This window comes from Ambystoma mexicanum, chromosome 3q (genome assembly GCF_040938575.1).
Source record: "Ambystoma mexicanum isolate Mex_15411 chromosome 3q, UKY_AmexF1_1, whole genome shotgun sequence".
NCBI lineage: Eukaryota > Metazoa > Chordata > Amphibia > Caudata > Ambystomatidae > Ambystoma > Ambystoma mexicanum.
In genome coordinates, this window is record NC_090926.1 from 305085177 (window position 1) to 305107458 (window position 22282).

At 51.2% G+C, this 22282-nt stretch overlaps 1 protein-coding gene across 3 annotated transcripts in view; it reads left to right on the forward strand.

Moving 5' to 3' along the window:
* The window catches only part of PRKAG1 (protein kinase AMP-activated non-catalytic subunit gamma 1), a 458467-nt gene that overhangs the window by 249788 nt on the left and 186397 nt on the right, over positions 1-22282 (forward strand). For all 3 annotated transcript variants that reach the window (XM_069653840.1, XM_069653841.1, XM_069653842.1), the window contains exon 9: positions 20189-20354. In XM_069653840.1, coding sequence (XP_069509941.1) covers positions 20189-20354 — 166 coding nt within the window. The remainder of the gene's footprint in view (positions 1-20188; positions 20355-22282) is intronic.

Here is a 22282-nt window from a genome sequence, read left to right on the forward strand (position 1 = left end):
GTTTCCGGCGCCGCAGGACACCTCGGCGGCCATTTTGTCAGCGATTCAGTCCTTATGCTCGGAGATAAGGACAAGGTTGCCCCTTCCCCCGACGGAGGTACCTGAGCCAGACCCGACGGGGGAACCGGAGCCAGGACCTTCGGAGAGTCCACCGCATAAGAGGAGGAGGACGCATCCTACGCCACCTCTCCCACCTCTGCGGCCTGCTCTGCCTTCCCCCCGGTCTACTACCCACGGAGATGATACAGGCACGGACACAGCTACGACAGGTACAGATGACGACGGAGGTGACGACGGGACATGTCCCCCGTTGCCCCCTGCTCGGGCGTCCCCGCCCGACGAGATTGGATCCTTTCATGCCATGATTTCCAGGGCATCCGAGCTTTTTCAGCTCTGCCCAGAAGAAAATAAGAAAGAAGGGTTCCTTTACCAACGGCGCAAGGCTAAAAGGAAGACGGTCCTCGCCGTAACGCTTCTTGATGACATCTGGGATGAGGGGCTCGCCCTCCTCAAGAACCCTGCCATGGCGCCGGCAAAGAGGGACCGGTACGAGAAGAAGTACCGGGTCCCCCGACGCTGCCCCCTTGTGCCTTCGGGCACAACCTACTCCGTCTCGGCGGCGGCAAAGAAGAAAGCTGGGGGGGGCATCGGCCTCAACATCAACTTCCCCGCCGGACGGCGAGGGCAGGAAGTTGGACACGATGGGACGACGGATCATCTCATCCGCAGCGACGACTATTAAGGCAGCCAACGCCCTGACTATCGTAGCCCGCTACGACAGGGAGTTGTGGTTCAAAATCGTCCCCTCTGTTAGACTTCCTTCCGGACGCCAAAAGGGCTGAGGCCCTTGAAATCCTACACGAGGGGGAGATTGCTTCGGACCACGCCATCACGGTGGCAACGGACATCACCGACACCGGTTTCCGTCAGTTGGGCAACGGTGTTTGCTTGAGACGACGAGGATGGCTCAAGGCCACGGATTTCCGCCAGGACGTACAAACCAAGGTTTTGGACATGCCCTTCGACAGGGAACAACCTGTTTGGGAAGGCGGTTGATGAGTCCCTTCAGGCCATCAAGACAGACTGACTGCCCGGGCACTGGGAGTGCTCCAACAATAACGCCCGTCCTTTCGGAGCTCCGGAAGCAGACAAGGTACCTCCAAGGGATCCGGCAGTGGCTCCTCCACTTACCGCCAAGCGGCAAGATCTTCGTCCCAGGAAGCCTACAGGGGACGCGGCAAGTAAGGTGGTGCCCGTCATCGTCGTCAAGGAGGCAAGGCGGCCTCCAAACAAGATTGAACCGACCGTGGGTTAGGGTTAGCATGTCCTGGGACAGCTGGAGGAGGGTGATTTCCTGTCGTTGTTGGACTTGGAGGATGCCTACTTCCACATCCCCATTCTAAAGACACTGAAAGTTCCTCAGGTTCATGGTCCAAGGGCGGCACTACCAGTTCAAGGCCCTCCCGTTCGGATTGAAGTCGACACCCAGGGTGTTCACCAAGTGCCTCGCACCGGTGGCGGCGCGGCTGCGCCTACAGGGGATCCACGCCTACCCCTACCTGGACGACTGGCTCATCCGGGCAAGGACAAGGGAGCTCGCCGCGGAGCACACTGCGAAGGCCGTCCAGCTGCTCACGGACCTGGGATTCTCCATCAACTTTCCAAAATCCCACCTGGTTCCGTCCCAAGTCGCCCTGTTTCTGGGAGCCAAGCTCGACACAGTGGCACGGCTGGCCTCTCCGTCGGAGGACCGCCCGCTGGATCCAGTCGACGGACAGCATCGAGGACAGGATCCCTCTCAACGAGAAGTTCCGTCAGGCGATCCAGTGGTGGGGTACCCGCTCCCATCTGTCGGCGGGCACGGACTTTCAGACCCCATCTCACCAGATGACGGTGACGACGGACGCCTCCCTGGAAGGTTGAGGAGCACACTCCGGAGATCTTCACGCGAGAGGCCTTTGGCTCCCGGAGGAGAAGTCTCTCCACATCAACATCTTGGAGCTCCGCGAGGTGTTCTGGGCCCTCAGGTCTTTTCTTCCGTCCCTCAAGGGCAAGGTGGTGAGGATCTTCACAGACAACACCACCACGATGTTCTACATCCGGAAGCAGGGCGGAACCAGGTCCCCGGCCCTATCCAAGGAAGCCCAAGATCTGTGGCATTGGGCCGTCTCCCAAGGGATGTTTCTGGTGCCTCTTCATCTGGCAGGAATAAAAAACACGATCGCCGACTCACTCAGCAGGGAGCTGCGCTCGTGCCACGAGTGGGAACTACGCCAGGATCAAGTGGATCGACTCTTCCGCCGATTGGGCGAACCCCAAATCGATCTCTTCGCGACGGCGACGAATTCCAAGTGCCAGAGGTTCGCCAGCAGGTTCCCCCAGCCGAGGAGCATGGGCGATGCTTTCTCATTCCCCTGGGACGGCCTATTTGTTTATGCGTTCCCTCCGCTGCCGTTGCTGCTCCGGCTCATCAACCAGCTCAAGAGGTCCCGGTGCAGGATGATCCTCGTCGCACCGGCGTGGCCGAGACAGATCTGGTTCCCGGACCTTCTGGACTTGTCAACGTCCCCACCAGTCAAGCTGCCGACGGACACAGACCTTCTCTCCAGAGAAGGAGGCGCCATTCTTCACCACAACCCGGAGTCGCTGAACTTGCAGGCCTGGCTCCTGCAGCACTAGAGATTGGAGGGTACGATATCCCGGCCGACTGCAGAGAGGTTCTTGCAAAGGCCAGGGCGTCCTCAACTCTCAAGTGCTACGGACATAAATGGAAAAGGTTCTCTGTCTGGTGCCGTGCACAGAAGATTAACCCTCTGCGGATTACGGCCCCTCAAGTACTGCCATACCTACTGTCGCTGGCCAAAGCTGGACTGGCTCACGCCTCCATCAAAATACATCTGGCTGCAATCTCCCGATATACCAGGACGTCGGGACGGGCGTCCTTGTGGTCTCATCGCCTGGTGAAAGAATTCATGAAGGGACTATTACGATCATTCCCGCCGGTGAAGGCTCCTGCCCCGGCGTGGAAGCTTAATGTGGTGCTGACCAAGCTCATGGGGGCCCCATTCGAGCCTATGCATTCGGCGCCTTTGAAGTTCCTGTCATGGAAGACAGCTTTCCTCGTGGCCATCACCTCCGCACGACTAGTAGGAGAGATCCAGGCCCTATCTTGCAAGCCTCCATACTTGACTTTTCAAGACACGAGGGTGGTGCTGAGGACACACCCATCCTTTATGCCCAAGGTGCCGTCGGACTTCCACTTCAACGAGCCCTTGGTGTTGCCAGTTTTCTTCCTGTCGCCTTCGTCGCCGGCCGAGAGGACTTTGCACTCGCTGGATTTAGCTAGAGCGCTGAAGTTCTATGTGGACCGCACGAAGAGTTTTCGGAAGACGTCACAGCTGTTTGTGAACTTTGGGACTGTGAATCAAGGGAAGGCTCCCTCGACGACTTCCATTTCCAGATGGCTGTCCGGCTGCATCATGCACTGTCACCGGTTGGCAAACCGACAGCTGCCCGGCCGTCCAAGAGCCCATTCGACCAGAGCAATCGCTGCTACCACGGCGTTCTTGTCTGGTGTGCCCCTGCTGGACATCTGCAGGGCTGCGACGTGGAGGTCGACGCACACCTTCACAAGATTCTACTGCGTCGATCGGGACTCCAGGGAGGAGTCCAGGGTCGGCCAAGCAGTGCTGCGCAACCTGTTCGCCTAAGGTGAGCCTGGTGAGGAGGTAAGAGTTGCTTAATGTTGAGTTGTTGTATTGCTTAATGTTGAGCCTGTTGCCACCTCCCGTGGTTGTGCATGTGTGTACTGCTATGTATTCTCTTATTCATGAGCATGTGCATCCATGCCAGACCCCATGCTGGAGAAGGAACAAGTTACTTACCTGTAACTGTTGTTCTCCAGCATGGGTCTGGCATGGATTCACATGCAAACCCTCCCGCCTACCCCTCTGCGGCTCTTCACTTGGTCATACTGCCACTTTATGTGCTACCAAATATGAGGATGGCTGCCGGAGCCGGGGCTTAGGGAGAGGGCAGTCATTGGCTGGGGGCAGTATGACCCAGAGACCAGTGATTGGTTGCTACTAAGAAAGACAGATAAACAAAACTGATACTGATTTTTTTTCTATACCGAGGATTCCCGGCCTGACGACGGGGAATATTGGGAATATTCATGAGCATGTGAATCCATGCCAGACCCATGCTGGAGAACAGTTACAGGTAAGTAACTTGTTCCGTCTCACCCTAAGTTACTAGGGGAATCCAGACGTGGACCCCTTGCTCACTACTCTTAGAGAGGCACAGCTCCTCCTTACTGATGAGGTCCAACCAGACCGAAACACGTGTCTGGAGACGCTGTTGGTACTCTTGTTCAGAGAAGAATTGCCTAGCATTTCGGTGCTGGACTGCCCCAGGGCAGGACAAAGACTGATATGTTTGGGATGTTTCTTCTCTGTGAAAGATAGTGAGCTAAAGACTCTGGGTAGGTCTCTAGTAACCAGGACTAATGTCTGGCAGAGGGACTCCCAGGACCCCCCTTGTTAATTTGCAGTATAGGAAGGTACAGTGCCCCCTTTTATTATTATTATTATTATTATTATTATTTACATGCTTGTAAAGCACCAGAAACACGCAGGCATCAGGGCGTATGAACGTAGAGCATGCAAGAATGGCAAACAATGGCAGCAGAGATGTATAGTCTATTTCTAATCTCAGAGTGGACTCATTTGAACAAGTGAGTTTTTAGATGCTTCCTGAAAGTCAGATAGAGACGGGGGTAGCTTTTTCCACTGTTGTGCTGCCTGCACTGGGAAGGCCTGGGCCACTTCTGTTGCTCTACCAAACAGGGGCACTTCTAACCTGTCTTGTGTTTCGGATCTCGGATACCATCTGGGAGTGTATCTTGCGAACTGTTTCTTGAGATACATGGGAACCGAGCCATGCAAGCACCTGTGCACTATGGTCAGGGATTTAAATAAAATCTTTTCTTCTATCCTTAGCCAGTGTAAAGCGTTTCTTCTCTCCGATACAGCCTCTTTTCTTAATCCCTTTAACAATGCGAACTGCATGATTCTCCATGACCTGGCATCTCTCCATCCCCTTCTTTGTGGCCCCAAGCAACAATGCATTTCCATAGTCCAGGCGAGAAAGGATAATGGCCCTGGCAATGGTTGCCGTATTCGAGGGGATTGGGGTCCTCCGACGTATTCCATATCTATGACCGGTAATGTCCACAGCTGTGCTGCTTCAGAAAATCTTTGGCGTCTGCGTCGATGACGTCGATGCGCCGTCCCCCAGGACCTCCTCCGACGGCAGACGTCACCCGATGTGATAAGTAGGACGCACGACGCCCAGAGCCTCAGTTCCGTTTTTGTCTGCAAACGTGTTTGCTTCGTGAATCTCGGTACGCCTCGACTCGTTGGAGTTGCTGTTTTCTTTCTCGGTTCGTTGAACCTGTTCGGTTGCTGTGAAGACCTGTTTGTGGCAATGTCTTTTTCATCTTCGACCCAGCGTCCGGGCTTCAAGAACTGCGGGGACTGTGGGTCCAAGATGTCACGGACTCGCACGACGCCTGACTCTGGTGCCTCTGGGATGCCCACGATACGGAAGACTGTCGACTGCCAGTCGCTCACTGCGAAGGCCTTGCGAGAACGCAAGAAGAAACTGTCGGTAGGTCGGGTGTCTAAGCCCCGGAAGTCGAGGTCTGCAGGGCTTTCGACCGATGACTCGAGGGGTGACTCTGCGTCGTCGGAAGTCCGGTGGGTCTCCTTCCAGGAGTCAGTCTCGCCACTCCTCCGCCTCTTCTAGGCATTCCCGGAAGTGCCGGCATAGGTCGCCTTCCCCGTCCTCTTCCAAGGACTCCGCCCTTCGGCGGGTCGCTTATCCCTCCATGCAAGCGACACCGGAGGAATGGGCTTCCTTCGGGAAGCAGATGCTAGCGATTCTGGAATCGCAGGGCACCGGTGCATCTGCGTCTCCGAGTGGGACGGTCGGCACCAGTCAAGAGACACCGCCCGTACTCCTTCGTCCCCGGGTGTTCGGCACGGCTCGCAGGAGAGGTCCCGCTCGGACAAGGGTAGCCGTTCTCGCCATGTCCGTTCCATGTCCCTGTCCTCGACGCGCTCAAGACCGTGTGATCCTGTGCCGTCTTCGTCGACGCCTGTGGCGCCGAGGTCGTCGACGATTTCTCTCGAGGTTCCGTCTTCGAGGGGGTCGTTGACGCCGTCGGTGCCCAGGTTGTCGAGAGACACGCTCGGAGCTCCGGCTTCGAGGACTGTGTCGACGCCGCAGATGCTGGAGGCGTTGCAGCTGACGTCAATGCCGATTCGCCCGACGTTGATGCCTTTTTTGTCGACGCCGACTTGCTCGGCTCCCTCGACGCCTTTTCTGTCGACGCCGACTCGCTCAGCGCCCTCGATGCCTTTCGAGGCAGTGGTGTCGGAGGGGCCCCGTGGCACGGGGTTTGCCCCTAAAAAGGCTATGGCTAAGGTCCGGCACTGCTTTGGTCCGCAGAGGTCTTCCTCTCTTCGCCTGGAGTATATTTCAGAGGGTGATGAAGGCTCTGATGGCGGCCTGGTTCCGGTTACGGTTCCGGATGACCTTATCTCGGGCCATAGTCAGTTTGATGACCTGAGGCAGTCACTGCATGATGCCAGTGGACTGGACACCTCTCCGGAGGTGGAGTTTTGTCGGCCGGAGCCTGGCACTCATGCCGATTCGTCATATCGGCGACTCATGTCTCGGGTTTACCGAGTACTTGGGTTGGTCAGCTCCCCCAGGGGAGTTCGTTCAGGATGATCTCCCGGACATCCTTGATCTCGGTCCACCCACTGACCCGGTTTTGCCTTTTCATATGGCTTTGCAGAGAAGGGTGGCGGCGGCTTGGACTGCTCCGGAGAGTCTCCCGGCAGTGGGCAAGTCTTTGTCGCGAAAATACCGTCCAGCCAGTAGCGACCCCTGCTACTTGTCTAGGCACCCACCCCGGAGAGTTTGGTGGTGCAGGCGGCTACGGCCCCGGCTAAGCAGGCGTCGTATCATACCATCCCTCCGGATAGGGACGACAAACGTTTTGACGGCTGGGCGAAGAAAGTGTTTTCTTCTGGGGGTATGACGCTTCAGGCGGCCAACTCCATATGTGCCTTGTCTTGTTTCACACACACTCTGTGGAACTGTGTTGCATTAGCGGCTGATCATATTCCCGAAGGGGACGAACGGGATGGTTTCCTTGATATGGTTCAGGATGGCAAGGATGCCATGTGTGAGGCCGTTCAGTCGGGTTTGGACTTGGCGGATTGTGTCAGCCGGTCCTTGGCGGCGAGCACCGTAATATGCAGGTTTGCGTGGTTGAGGAAGTCTGGGTTCGCTCCTGATGTGCAGTCCCGCCTCCTCAACATGCCCTTTGACGGTGAACACCTTTTTGGCAGCGAGGCTGACGAGAGCCTTGAGAGGTTGCAGACCTCCAAAGCTGCAGCGAAGTCGTTGGGCGCTGCAGTTCGCCAACCTCTGCCTTTTCGTCCTAGGGGACAGCAATGGAGGGGAGGTTCCTTTCGCTATTATTCGTCCTTCAGTAAAGCGAGAGAAGCTAGCAGTCAAAGAGGCCATCGTAAGATTGCCAGAGGTGGAAACAAAGGTACTCGAGGTGCCAAGGCTGCTCGGGCAGTTGCCTCTTTGCCCTCAGGCAACGCCGCAGCCGCTACCACTCAGTCATGAGGCCAGGTCCCATGGTTCGCCGGTTGGGGGAAGGCTGGTGCAGCATCTTGTAGAGTGGCAAGCCATTACTTCGGATGTGTGGGTTCTGGAGATCATAACCCACGGCTACTGTCTTCCTTTTCGGCAGAGGCCTCATGACAATCCACCAGGGAACCTCTCTTTGAAGAGTCCGGATCCGCTCCTTGCGCAGGAAATTCAAGCCCTGCTGGCGAAAGGCGCCATAGAACTGGTGCCTGTAGCGGAGAGGAACAAGGGATGGTATTCTCTGTACCGTTGCCGTTGGAGAAAGTTCTGTGACTGGTGCAGAGTTCAGAATGTGGATCCTTTAAATGCGACATTCCCATGGTTTTGTCTTTTTTGCTTTCTTTGCCCCACAGGGGCTTGCAAGTGGGGACCATTAAAGGTTACCTGGCGGCGCTGTCCATATTTAAGCGCTCGTCTGAAGAGTGTTCATATTTTAAGATTCCTTTAATTTCGCAGTTTTTGAAAGGGCTCACTAATGTGTTCCCTCCGTCACCTTTTTTGGTGCCAGGTTGGGATTTGAACCTTGTTCTTAAGTTTCTTATGGGTGCTCCGTTTGAGCCTTTACATTCTTGGCCTTTGAGGCTGTTAACTCTGAAAACTGTGTTTTTAGTTGCTGTTACTTCTGCTCGCAGAGCGAGCGAGTGAGTTACAGGCACTTTCAGTTAAGCCACCCTTCACTGTATTTCACAAGGACAAGGGTTGTCCTTAGAGTTCGTCCTTCTTTTCTTCCGAAGGTGGTTTCGGAATTTCATTTGAGCCAGAAAGTTGTTCTTCCGGCGTTCTATCCTCCTCCACATCCTGGTAAGGAAGAGGAGAGGCTCCATAGGCTTGATCCTAGGAGAGCATTGAGCTTTTATATCTCGCGCATGTCCCGGGTCAGAGTGGACGATCAACTTTTCATTGGTTACGTTGGAAAGCGTTTGGGACAAGCTGTGACGAAACAGACTTTGTCTCGTTGGATTATTTTAGCTATCTCCGAGTGTTACCGCTTGGCGGGTAAGGACCATCCGGCTGGCTTGCGAGCCCATTCTACCAGAGGAGTGGCTGCGTCTACTGCCCTGCAGAGGGGAGTTCCTATTCGTCACATCTGTGATGCAGCCACCTGGGCTTCAGTACATACTTTTGTACGTCACTATTCCCTCGATTCCATCAGAGGGCAAGATCTGGCCTTTGGCAAGGTTGTTCTCTATTCCGCAATTTGATTGGGCATGCTAAATTTGTATTCTAAATTCTTTCCTACCTCCTTGCTTGGTACTGCTTTGGGAGTCTGTCATAGATATGGAATACGTCGGAGGACCCGATCCCCTCGAAGAACAAGTTACTTTCTTACCTGGTAACGTTCTTTCGATGGGATGGTCCGACGACGTATTCCATATCGCTCCCTCCCTGCCTTCCCCGCTGCAGAATTTCATTTGCGATTGCAGCTTGCGTTCAGCAAGGCCTTGTGTGTATGACTGGCAGAAAACTGGTGGCACACGTTCTGGGAAAAAACTATAACTGAGGGTATGGGCGTCGTGCGTCCTACTTATCACATCGGGTGCCGTCGGAGGAGGTCCTCGGGGACGGCGCATCAACGTCATCGACGCAGGACGCAGACGCCAAAGATTTTCCGAAGCAGCACAGCTGTGGACATTACCTGTCATAGATATGGAATACGTCGTCGGACCATCCCATCGAAAGAACGTTACCAGGTAAGAAAGTAACTTGTTCTTCTCCTCATTAAGATATTGTCGAATTGCTCTCAACAACCGTAGGTAGTAGGCATTGTTCTTATGTAGGAAGTTAACCTGGGCCTCTACCCCACGGATGTCTCCAACGTCATCCCCACGGTTTTGACCTGAGCCATCACTGGCCTGATTAGCCAAGCCAAAAGCCGCCCGCCTTGTCGCCTTCCCCATGGAGTCCGGCTGTATACAGTCCCTTGTCAAATTGCTCTAGTGAGGTTAGGGCGTCCCTATGCGAAGCCAGTTTCTCTGCCAGTACTTCCCCTACCTGCTGGCCCCCTTCGTGATCAATCTCCAGTAGCCTTATTTCGCCCTCCAGGGGTTTAACAGTGTTATCGTGCGGTCTCTGGACCCCTACCGCTTGGGACATATACACCCCTGTGTCGCTTTAAATGCCTCCCACTGTACTCACATCAGTCACCGAACCCTCATTTAGTTCAAAGAATGACGTGATCGCCTCAGTCAAGGTCTGCACATTACCTACATCCCCCATTAGTACTTGTCTCATGCGCCACAGCTTCGGATTGGATTGGTTACACACCCCTTCAGCCCTTGTGACTAGCGTGAATGATCCGATATTGTTCTATCCAAGTATGTCGAGCTGCGAAATTGGTCAAAGTGCTCCCTCCCCACGGACAAATGATCCAGTCTGGAGAATGACCCATGTACACCCGAACGAAAGGAGTTCCCCTTTTCTGCTCCATGTGTTTCTCTCTAAAGATCTACAAGGCATGGTCTCTCAACCACATGTTTCAGCGCCTCTCTCGCCATTGATTTCGTTATGCCCCCTTTCCCTGTGCCATCTAGTTCTGGGTCTATAGGACAATTGAAATCTCCCTCCACCCCCCACCCCCCAGATATATAGTCCTACCCGCTGGCCGCTCATCATTCCCATCACTGAGGTGAAGTAGGACCTGTCGTCCACGTTCAGGGCATAGGAGTTTACTAAGCAGATGTGCTGCTCCTCCCACTGAACCACTAAGGCTATCGTCCTACCCTCTGTATCCCCCATTGTGTGCTCCACCTGCAAAGGGACTCCGGGAGCCACCCAGATCAGGACTCCCCTCGCGTATGTAGAATACAAGGTCCTAAACACTTTGCCATCCCCCCAACCCCCACTTGGATTCCAGTCTTTTTAGTGCCTCACCCTGTAGATATGTCTCCTGTGGTAGGGCCAATTGTCAGGTATTGTCCCACTTTAATCCTCTTCCCTCTGTTCCCCAAACCCTGCACATTACATGTGCCTATTCTAAGGCGGGTCCCACCCTTGACTATGTCGATACCATTTCCTTGTGGGTGCGCCCTGGTTTTGAGACCATTTAATCCGATATCCTCCCCCCTGAATCTGGCGAGCACTGAGGTCTAAACTGTCCCCAACCCCCCGATAAGTAACTGTCTCCTAACTCCCCAGCTCCCCCCTGCATCTCCCCAACTCCCTGGCCCTTCCTCCCTCCCCTTCAAATGCTTCAACTTGTTACAATTGGGCTAAACCTTCGGCACAAATCTCTTGTTGGTGCGTTGGGTAAGTCCCAATATTGGGTTTGGCTGGGGTCTCTCCGCTGCAGCCATTGTTGCAACATTCTGTTACCTGTTCTGCATAATGAGCATCGTCAACCCCCCCCTTCCCGGCGGTGTTGGGCACAACGTCCAAAGTCCTCCATGCCATACTCCTCCTACCTTGCATATGAGGGTTCGCCTCCGTCCTTACGCTGCTGCTCCTCCGGATCTGACCCTGCTTTCTTGGGTTCTTCCATCCAACCATTCCCAGGCGTCTTTCGGTGAAGTGAATATGACTGACCGTCCCCCGTCCATTACTTTCAGCTTTGCCGGGAAAATTGTCATGTAGCAGAGGTTTAGTTCACGCAATTTGCGGCGAGTTGAGTCAATGGACCTCCTCTGCTTCTGTACCTCCTGTGTAAAGTCCGAAAAGATCAGAATTCTGGCATTGTCTGTTTCGATGTATCCGGCTTTGCGTGCCACCTGTAATATCGTGTCTCTGTCTCTAAAGTTCAGTAGTTTGGCAATTATTGCCCTGGTTTGTCCCCCTGGTGGTGATCTGCCCGGCTCCCGATGCGCCCTCTCTATTGTGAAGAGTTTCGATAGACACTTTGAGTGGAGGGTTTCCTGGATACATTTTTCCACTTATAGTTTTGCGCCGGGGCCCTCCCGGCCCTGCGGAACCCCCACCAGCCATATGTTATTGCGGCGGGAGCGCCCTTTAGAATCCTCTGCTCTCATGTCAAGCCCACATGTTGCTCCAATGAGCCCTCACACCTGGTTCTTAAGCGTGGTTACTGTGCTTACGCGTTGCTCCATCTCCGTCACTCTTTCACTGGTCTTGTGTAGGTCAGCTCGCAGCAGGGATACATCTATCCCAACCTCCTGTATTTTTCCTTCCAGCGATGCACGCGGGTCTCTGATGGCTGCCATCAGCCATTCAAACGTGACACTCTCGCTCCTCTCTGCCACAGACTCTGTAGAGTCGTCCTCTTCACTGTGCTTCTTGGGTCAGTTTCGGTTTGGGGGCTGCAAAATGGTCAATCTTCTGCTGTCCTTTCACCATTGTGCAGGTGTCGGGTGGCTTAGTCGTGGTCATGGTTTCAGCCGTGGAGGAAGACTGGCTGGAATATCTATTGCGTTTAAACAGGGATGTGGCCCCTTGTTGCTGTCTTATTCCCCTCACTGGAGTCAGCGCGTATACCGTGGCACCTTCTAACTGTTTTCCCACAGAGGGGAGTGTTCCTGTGACCGGTGTTGCACAGTTGGCGTTGTGGCCTCCTCCCTTCCTTCGGTTCGGGACCCCTCCTCCTTGGGCCTCACTTCATTTTATGCTTTGGTATATGCCTGCAACCATGCATATCACATACTGTGTCAGCTTTGGATTGTGATTGTACAATTTTCCCTCTGTAACCAAAGGGTCTCCTCTGAGGGCACGTGACTATCTTTGTTCCGTTTTCCCCTTTTCCTGTTTTGCTGAAATGTTATGTGCTCACTTGCCAGTACTTATCCCGGCTCCCCGCCGCCTTCCGCTCCTTTTGTTTTTGTGTGGCCCTGAACTCCTCTGTTGCACTGCCTGATGCGATATCCTTCGTTCAATTCAGTGTCCCCTTTTGCTTTCTGGGCTCATATATGCCGCCAATCCCCCTGCTGTGTCGTTTCAGAGCTTATTGCTTGCTCCCGCTGCTGTCGGCTCGTGATTGTCCCCGGGCCCTCCGTTGGCACTCTCTGGCCCAACCGCTGGGTGGGGTAGGGGGCAGTAGACTCTTCCTCCGTCCGCCAAATGCCGGTCCGGGCTTCTCTTCCCCCGGGTACCCTCGCAGGCGGGTGCTCAGCCCTTTCCCCTGGGCCCAATGTACCTGTCTACCACAACCCCTCTGGCTTGATCTCCCGGAGCTCCTCGCCTTGCCACCAGGGCTTCTCCTAACCTTCTGGGCTACCGCTTCCTTTTGGCAGCTGTCTGGTGCGTCCAGTGCCGGACGTCTCCTTTTATCTGTGACGTTCTGCTCCTCCTTCTGATGCAGTATGAAAAGAAGGGTGCCCCCTGCGGACCGGCTCTCCTCTCTCCACTTCTCCACGTTGTTCCTCAGCACCTGTTGCTCGAGGACCACGTATCTGTTTATATTCTGGCAGAACTGATTTCATTTCTGTGCGTGGAGGCTCCTACTTGCCTGCTCTCTGCTCCGGCAGGCCGGTCTTCCACGCTCTCTTAATGTTTCAATGCGGCACCTTTGTACGGCAGCCTGGGGTCTACCTGCTGTCACCTTCCTGTCTGACGCCGGATCCGCTGATACTCTGACCGCAGCGTCCTCTAGCAGCTACTCCTCCGGCTCCGCTTCAGATCTCCCGCGCCGCAGATGTAAGGTGAGACAGGCGACGTCCGGAGCGATCCACATCTCCCTCGCCACTTCCCGATGTAGTCTTGTGCCCAAGTCAGGATGGGTGTACGGGTCTGGCTGTCCTTTCCCGCTGGCTCACCTGTCTCTTCCCCTGTTGCCGGCGGCGATCTTGTGGACTAACGGTCCCCTGTCCACTCTCGCTGCGATCATTCCTCTTTAGGAAACAATACGTCGTCTTCCGACTTATGAAGCACCCTACGGGTGCCCCCACTGCTCCGGTGCACTTTGCTGTGAAGTTCAACTCTCCGGGTGAACTTTTGCAGAATATTTAGCAGATAATTGCGCACCTGGAGTGGGAGCTCTAAGGCTTCACCTCTTCATCCATCGCTCGCCGGCCACGCCCCCACTCAGCGATATGTTTGTTTTGTTATAAAGCTACCAAGTGAACAAACTGTGAAATACGCGATTGTTAAGACAAACCCTGACGAAGGAGGAAGTTAAAAGGTGATTGCTTTAAGAGAAAGATTTCTTTGAACTTTTCTGATATTGTTATGGAACTACCAAGAGGCCGAGGCAAAAACCATAAGAGAGAACTGAAGTGAAAGTCGAAGTGGTCCTGCAGAGGTCTATCGAAAAAGCCTTGCACATTCGGCATCAGTGAAAGGTCCAAGCCCGGCTGAGGTAGACCTAGAACGGTGGGAAAGGAGCCCTAACGAGTCTGAATAAAGCTTGGGGAAGGGAGCCCCTGCAAGTGCTGTGATTGCGAGGTCCCCGCCCGGCTGAGGGAGATCTTCGTTGAATCGGGTACTTTTGTTGAGAGGCCTGAGCCTGACAGAGGGAGACCTACATGATTTTCTCTTTTTTTTTTTTTTTTAAACTGTGAAAGAAACTTTGGTGAACTTAAGTGACTTTAGCGTGGAAGGCCAAGTGGGCCTAGACCCACGTTTTGAACTGCATTTTTTTGATAACCTGAGCCAGTGTGTGCCATACTGTCTACGGGGCCGCCTTACTCCGTGCTGTCCAACGTGGGGAGGAGAGCTGACTCAGCCATCTTGATCCTTTTTTATAACACTGACTTAACTTTGCATACATATTACCCTTAACACACTTTTTGTAGAAGGGCTAGGGCAGGCATTTTTTTTCTTCTTTTTAGTATAGGACATTTTGATTTGACATAGACTAACTAGGACTGTGTTTTCTTTATTATTTGATGGTAGAGGCTACTCCCATCATAGCTATAGGGCAAATTAGTTGTTTTTCCAAACCCCAAGAATGTAATAAAGGTTTTGAAACTTGTAGGTCCTGTCCTTGTCATACTTGTGATACCACGCCTCCCTTAAAGTAGCCATTGGGGTACTAATGTATTTTTTTCGAAGTCCTACTCTTACCCATTTTATGGGCTTTCTTTCTAGTCCTTCTGAATTTAGGACATCAAGGTAAGAAGCCTTTGTTATCCAGAAGATTGATAGTACACCACTACACCGCCATTGCTCCTTCTTTGGGCTGTCTTGGGTCACAGCTGGCTGGCTGCTCAGTTTTGCACTCAGAGCCAACTAGATCCTCTTGGTCAGGTTCCCACCCCTTTGTCTGCTATCTCCATTGTTGTTTTTACTCTTGGCTAGTGGGTCACCCTGCTTGGAAAGTAGACTCATATTATTTTGGGTTGTTGCTGCTCTGGAGGTCAAGTCTCTGGGTGACAGGATACTGTAACTCTCGCTGCAACATATGATTTGTACTTCCCAAGTTATTTTGATGTTCCTGAGCAAAGTTCTCTGAAACTGGTGCCATGTGTACTTATTCTGAATACTGAGCTGGTGGGTTATTCTTTGAATGTACCCTCCTGTCCCATGGATCCATTGTAGTGGGTTTCCATGGTTTGCCATTGACTTAAATTAGTTGGGATACTACTTTGCGTCCCTTCTTGCAGGAGCTTTTGTGGCGTCCAACCTAAAACTGGAACTCTTTGAGAAGGTCTTCTATCGCTCAATGGGATTGAGGTACTCGCCTGTACTTAGGGAATTTGCCTGAATCTTCCTTGGAGTTTGAAAAAAAGTGAGTGGAATTTTAGCCTATACTCCTGATCTATTGTAAAATGTTAAATCTCTCCATTACACTCCTGCATTTGGAAAGGTACTGTTACTGTAGCTCACTGTTGGTTCTTTTGTATCACTGCTTTGCGAGGAGTGTAATAAAACCATATGAATCTCTTGTATTTTTACCCTAATTGTATCCCATCTTTTGTTGGCCAACTGATAACCGCGCCCCTCTCCCCCTGTCCCTCCCAGGTCCTATATGTACTATATAGTGTACATGCATTCAGCTTAGGAGTGGACATAGTTTGTCTATGGTCCATTACTGTTTCTATACATAGTGTGCCCTACGGTGTGTTATGATTAACCCGAAGTACTTAACCTTATCGATATTCTTTTTGAACACTTTATTTCTGGTATATATATTCTATATGTGATTTTACTGTAAGATGTGTAATTTTCAGTATTATCTATGGGTTACTATTGGGAATAACTGTATTCACTACCAGCCTACCTCCTTCTTTGACTTGAGCCTGGCTTCTCTGCCATAGCTAACACTATAGAGTCTGGTCTTTCATCTGATTGGAAACCCTGCCTAGCCTTTAGGTTAAATGATCTCTCGCCAGAGGGATGTGGACATTCTTCCCTAACACCTACCATTTGAATGTCAAAGCCGTTAACTAGTGACACCAGTTGTTTAAGGGTTTGCACACCATGAGCACTTGCAAAATGACGATTATGAAATTACAGGCATGCTCACAATATGAGCATTGGCAAAGCTTCTCTGAGAACCTTTGTTAGGCACGATTGTATGCAGTACCCTTTGGGTGCACTACAACAACCCTGACTACAGGTAATAAGAAACCCAAACTTGGGTATAAGCTTGTACTACACAGTTTTGGTAGCGTGATTGAGCAGCCAGGCTTATCTCAAGAGGGGTCAATGTGTGCTGTAGGGGAGTTACACAGAGATTCACAGTGACAAGTATTCAAATAAACTCTTACAGTCAAGGTTTCTTGAATAAACAATTATTAATTTATCAGTCAGAGTAAGCCTTCTTCAGAAGGGAGCAATATAACAGTAACACTCAAATATACTTGACAAAATACACACTCTTAATATCTCTAAAGCAGTGAGTACCCTTTTGGGATTGCCCACAGACACAACCTACACCCTCAGGTGACTTCAATAGTTAGGGTGCTGGGGACATTAATATATCACTGTTGTATTTAGTGCCATTTAAGAGTAAGTCAAAGGAAAATGTTATTAGAACATACAAGAGACCACAAATATTCTTTAAGCAGTCAATTTATTTATTTATTTTAATTTTTGTAACGCGCCAACATGCCCGTGGGCCTCAGGGCGCACAAAGAACAAGACAAAGACAAACAAGCATAAGAGGCAGATGGAGAAGCGAGTCAGGAGATTATTCCAGGTTAAATAAGTGAGTCTTTACGGCACGTTTGAACGCTGTATAGCTCTGGATCTGCCGTATACCAACGAAGTGTGTTCCATAAAAGGGGACCCTGAGCATCCAATGTAGTACCTCCAAATTTGGCTGTCCTAAATTTAGGATAATTGAGAGTGACCGCAGAAGAGCGAAGGTTCCTCACGTTAGGTTTGATGCCTATACGGGATGACAGGTAGGTTGGGCCGCTGAGACTGAGGCATTTATGGGTAGTAGTAAGCATTTTATGCGTTATGCGGTGTTTGACAGGTAGCCAGTGGAGTTTTTTCCTAAAAGTAGAGATGTGTGTGCGACGTGACTGATTGAAAATATTACGCACGGCATTGTTCTGTGCCACTTGTAAGGATTGGATGTTAGAGGCTGTGGTGCCCGCCAGGAGGCTGTTACAACAGTCCAAACTTGAATGTATCAATGCAGTGGACAATAGAGCACAGTTCTTTTCCGATATGAATGGTCGAATATATCTAATTCTCTTGTTTATAGCACCACAACTAGATTTAATGCTGGAAATATGGGTTTTCATGGAGAGTTCTTCATCAAGTACTGCTGCTAAGGTTTTGACTTTCTTTTGAACTATGATGGTGTTATTGGCAATATGGAAAGAGGCGTAGTTAGTATCAAGTTTTGCCCGGATGTTTTTAGATGCCACAATAAGGAGTCAAGTCTTTTTATCATTAAGAGCAAGAGAATTGCAAGCCATCCAATCTTGTATGGCCTTATATATTCGGTTAATGGTTTCCGAATCGCTGCTGTATGAGCCACTCAACTGAATAACCACCTGAGTGTCATCAGCGTAATTCGTATATTGCACTCCTAGTTTGTTCAAAAGATCGAGAAGGGGCCGGATGTAAAGGTTGAAGAGCAGCGGCGACAGACAGGAACCCTGAGGGACTCCACATGTCTGAGAGGTAGAAGATTTTTTATCACCCACGCAAACCCTTACAATTCTGGGACCCAGAAAGGAAGCGATCCGTTTGGATGCAATAGCAGATGATCAACTAGGTCAAAGGCTGCGGAGAATTACTTTCAGGTCCCCCAATAGTCATTCAGTGAATCAGGCTAAGCCAAAGTCAATGGGCAAAAGTCTATATGAGCTGAAGCACTTCCTTGCAGGTAAGTAAGAAGTCTTTGCACAATGTTTTTAGAAGTCTTTGAAGAAAAAGACAAATCAATGTAGGGCCACAAGCTGTTAGACTTGTGAGTAGTAGAAGATGCAAGCAACTCTACAGCAAGAGGTAAGTTCTCTCAGACTTTTACAGTACTTTTATATTGAAGAAAAAGTGCAGCAGATGACTTCTGTTCCTGAGCAGCTCTGCAGAGCTCACTGTTCCTGTGCCTTAGTTGTGGGGACAAGAGGGAGGACTTCTGGGGACTCCTACACTGCAATGGGACGGTCACCGCTCGCAACCGGCAATCTTCAAACAAGTGGCTGTTCGGTGTTTGAGCTCCTTGTGTCCACTGCAAATGGCAACACCGCGGTTCCTGGCTGTCGAGATTGGCTTTCCTTGCTTCTGGCGTCCCACACTCTGTTGAGGGGGCTCAGGCTCGGTCAGTCCTGCTTCCTGGGAGTCCGGAGGATCTTCCTGGAGCTCTTGGCCTGCTTAAAAGCAACACACACAATCTGGTGTTCCTCTCCCTGACGTTTCGGTTTCCAGCAGCAACTTTGTGAAAAGTCAACCAGCTCCGAGAGAATGGCCAGGTGGCTTACCTTGGAGTTGATTGGTCCCACCAACTCAAGGGGAGAAGTTGTTCTTGCAGGAGCTTCTCGGTCGATACAAATTTTGAGTTTCAGCACAGCAGCAGGGCTTCACTGGGCAAACCAACGGTCCAGGAGTTGCAGCAGGCGCCCTCTTCAAGTTGTTCTTCAGTTCCTTCGTCCAGTGGTCGACTCTGCCTTCCAAGCCAAAAGCCTTGCCTTCTTTTCAGTTCTCTTCCATTCATTCCAGCCCAGCTGTCAGTCACCCATCAGGGTGGCTGTCCTTGCTGCACAGTCAGCCGGCCAATCACTAAAGAGTGCATTTGGGTCTCCTAGGAGACTAAGCAGAGGGAGTTTTGGGCGCCTCCCTCACTTCCTGCCCACCCCAGACACCTGGAGCCAAAGGCAGGCTTCCCTTGTGAATCCTGCCAAAGGCAAAGGGGACAAAGGGGCCAAACCTGGTTTGGCAAGCAAAGTAAATCTCAAGAAGGACCTTTCCACAAAAAATGGCGAAAAAAGACGACCGAGGCCATTTTGACAAAAATGGCACCCTTTGGTGCTTTACTGCAGCTGCGAACGCAGCCTGTGGTAAATCACACCATGGTAGTTAAAAGTAAGCCACTGCCACATTAATTCAGTGAGGAAAGGGTAACATTAAAAATGTTACATGGGAAGCTAGACAAAGGGGAGACTAGGTAACCCCTCCAGCACCCTATTGTAGGATAATGTGTGCTAGGTCTAGAAAGTTACAAATGTAAGTAAAGTCAATTTCACTTTACTACTCTGGGAAACAGTAGTTTATCACACTGAAGGTATTTAAACCTTCGGAAATCTGAAAGATTTCCCTGTGCCACTGCACTGAAGGTGCTGTGTAACACAATGTAAAAGATGATGCCTGTGGAGTTTGTCAGTCTCCATAACCAAAACAGACACAAAGTTCAAGTTCAGAAATCACATTCAAATACATGAGGGAGTGGGGAAAAAAGGGTCTCGCTCTCTCCAGGTTACAAAAATCAAATCCTCAAAATCCAGCAAAGTTGCTGGGGTGTCTCTGAGCTGGAGGGAATTAGCACATTTTTGAGAATTCTCCCTAACGGCCTTCAGCAGAGATAGTCCCCCAAAGACATTTGTTTGGAGGACAGAGAAGAGGCTGGTGCTGAGTGTTTTTCTATTCCATAAAGGGCATGATTTGAAGCAATGAATAGTGGTTCTGTGGTGGACTACAGGGAGTGTTGATGAAAAAGAAAATTCTCACCTTCCACACTGAGACAAAATGTCTTAAGGCAACTGACAGATTTTTCTGAATTAATATCGGCTGTTGCATTGCTAGCCTTCCTTTGCTTTGTGTGTTTGTTTAGTTTGTTCCGTAAGCAATATTGTTGAGAAGTCTTCAGAGGGTCTGTTGGATTGAATGCATGCCACCTTAAAAAAGACTCCATGTGCCAGCATGGTACATTATTGCACACTTACCCCTAGCCTGGGCTCTGGGCTGTATATCCTTTGACGGTGTCCACATTGAAGGTAGGATAAATGTTAAGAGGCAGTTAACGGTTGAGGGAGATTTCCCTTGAGCTTCTGCCCAGCGCCAGTTTCCACTGTGATGCCTTGCATGCCCATACCCAATGTTGCTGCTCCCATGTGTGACACTTGGCCCACAATATTGTGGCTTTTCAGCTCTCTCTCTCATCCCTTCCTTGCAGATTGACGAGCTAGCAAAGCCAGCCTTTGTATCCAAGAGCTTAGAGGAGCTGAAGATTGGCACATACTCCAACATTGCCTTGGTGAGGACCACCACCCCTGTGTATGTGGCTCTTGGCATCTTCGTTCAGCAGCGGGTCTCTGCTCTGCCAGTGGTGGATGAGTCTGGTAAGGGAATATCAAAGCCTCTACTAAGTGCCCTCTTGATATGTGTTAGTGAGATTTTCATTGGGCCCTATGGCCAGAGTCTTCATGTGCCCACTTCTCCTCTTCCATCCCTGACCCTCTGCACTGCACTATCCTCTAACTTCATAACCAAAACTCAGGACATCTTGTCCTCACTCTCCTCTACACTCCCTTCTCCCTCACCCACTCTCAGGCCTTCCCCGCACCCCTCTCCCTTTCCCTCCTACTCTCTTCTTTCTCGCCCATAACACCAGATGAGGTCTCTAGACAATTTCTCTCTATGAAAGCCTCTTCCAAATAGGTGCCCCCTGCTCCTTCCGAACTATCAAGGACAACGTTGCCTCCCTTGCTCCAGCCGTGGCTGATTTCTGCAATTACTCCTTTGCCACTGGCTCCTTCCCACTACTCCTCAAGCACTCGCTTGTGCACCCTCTCCTCAAAAACCCTCCTGACTGGCTAACCCTTCAAGACTTGCTCTCAAATCTCGATTCCAACTCTCCTTTTGTTCTCATCCTTCTTGACCTTTCCTCTGCCTTTGATGGGGTCGATCATGCCACCCTCATAAATCGGCTCTAATTCGCAGATCTGGCACTGGACTGTTTGATATCCTTCCTCTCTGACCAACCATCCCAGGTTCATCTGGACCCTTTTCTCTCCCCCCCCATAATACACTCCACCTGCGGTGTCTCTCGGGGGTCTTTTCATTTGCCTCAGCTCTTCAACATCTACATTGCCCCTCTAGCCCATTTGATCTCCGCCTTCTCTCCTCACGTCCAGTGTTATGGGGACGACATACAGCTCTTTCAAGCTTCCCTCCACTGCCTCCTCTCTGCCTTAATGCGAGTCAGACTGAGCTCCTAGTTTTACAAAGGTAGCGGGCGCCCCTCTCTCGCAAGAACAGACATGATAACCTGTTCAGTGGTTATTAACCACTTGAGAGTTCGCAGCCACTGCTTTTACTCACTGTGCCTTTCACAGATGGGAAATATCCATTTGCATATCAGTCTTTGTCCTGCCCAGGGGCAGTCCAGCACCGAAATACAATGGCAATTCCAATCTGAACGAGAGTACCACCAGCAACCCCATACACGTGTTTCACCCTTGTTGGGGATCATCAGTGAGGTGAAGCTGATGCCTCTCTAAGCACAGTGAGAGGGAGACCACGTCTGGTTGCCCCCAGGAGACCTAGGGTTACCAATCCCAGGTTCCTTAACAAATAGTTTTACAAAGGTAGCGGGCGCCCCTCTCTCGCAAGAACAGACATGATAACCTGTTCAGTGGTTATTAACCACTTGAGAGTTCGCAGCCACTGCTTTTACTCACTGTGCCTTTCACAGATGGGAAATATCCATTTGCATATCAGTCTTTGTCCTGCCCAGGGGCAGTCGAGCACCGAAATACAATGGCAATTCCAATCTGAACGAGAGTACCACCAGCAACCCCATACACGTGTTTCACCCTTGTTGGGGATCATCAGTGAGGTGAAGCTGATGCCTCTCTAAGCACAGTGAGAGGGAGACCACGTCTGGTTGCCCCCAGGAGACCTAGGGTTACCAATCCCAGGTTCCTTAACAAATAGTTTTACAAAGGTAGCGGGCGCCCCTCTCTCGCAAGAACAGACATGATAACCTGTTCAGTGGTTATTAACCACTTGAGAGTTCGCAGCCACTGTTTTTACTCACGGTGCCTTTCACAGATGGGGAATATCCATTTGCATATCAGTCTTTGTCCTGCCCAGGGGCAGTCCAGCACCGAAATACAATGGCAATTCCAATCTGAACGAGAGTACCACCAGCAACCCCATGTGGTTACTCAATGCGAACTCTCAATGTGGTTAATAACCACTGAACAGGTTATCATGCCTTGTTCTTTCGAGAGAGGGGCGCCTGCTACCTTTTTTGTATGTTTGA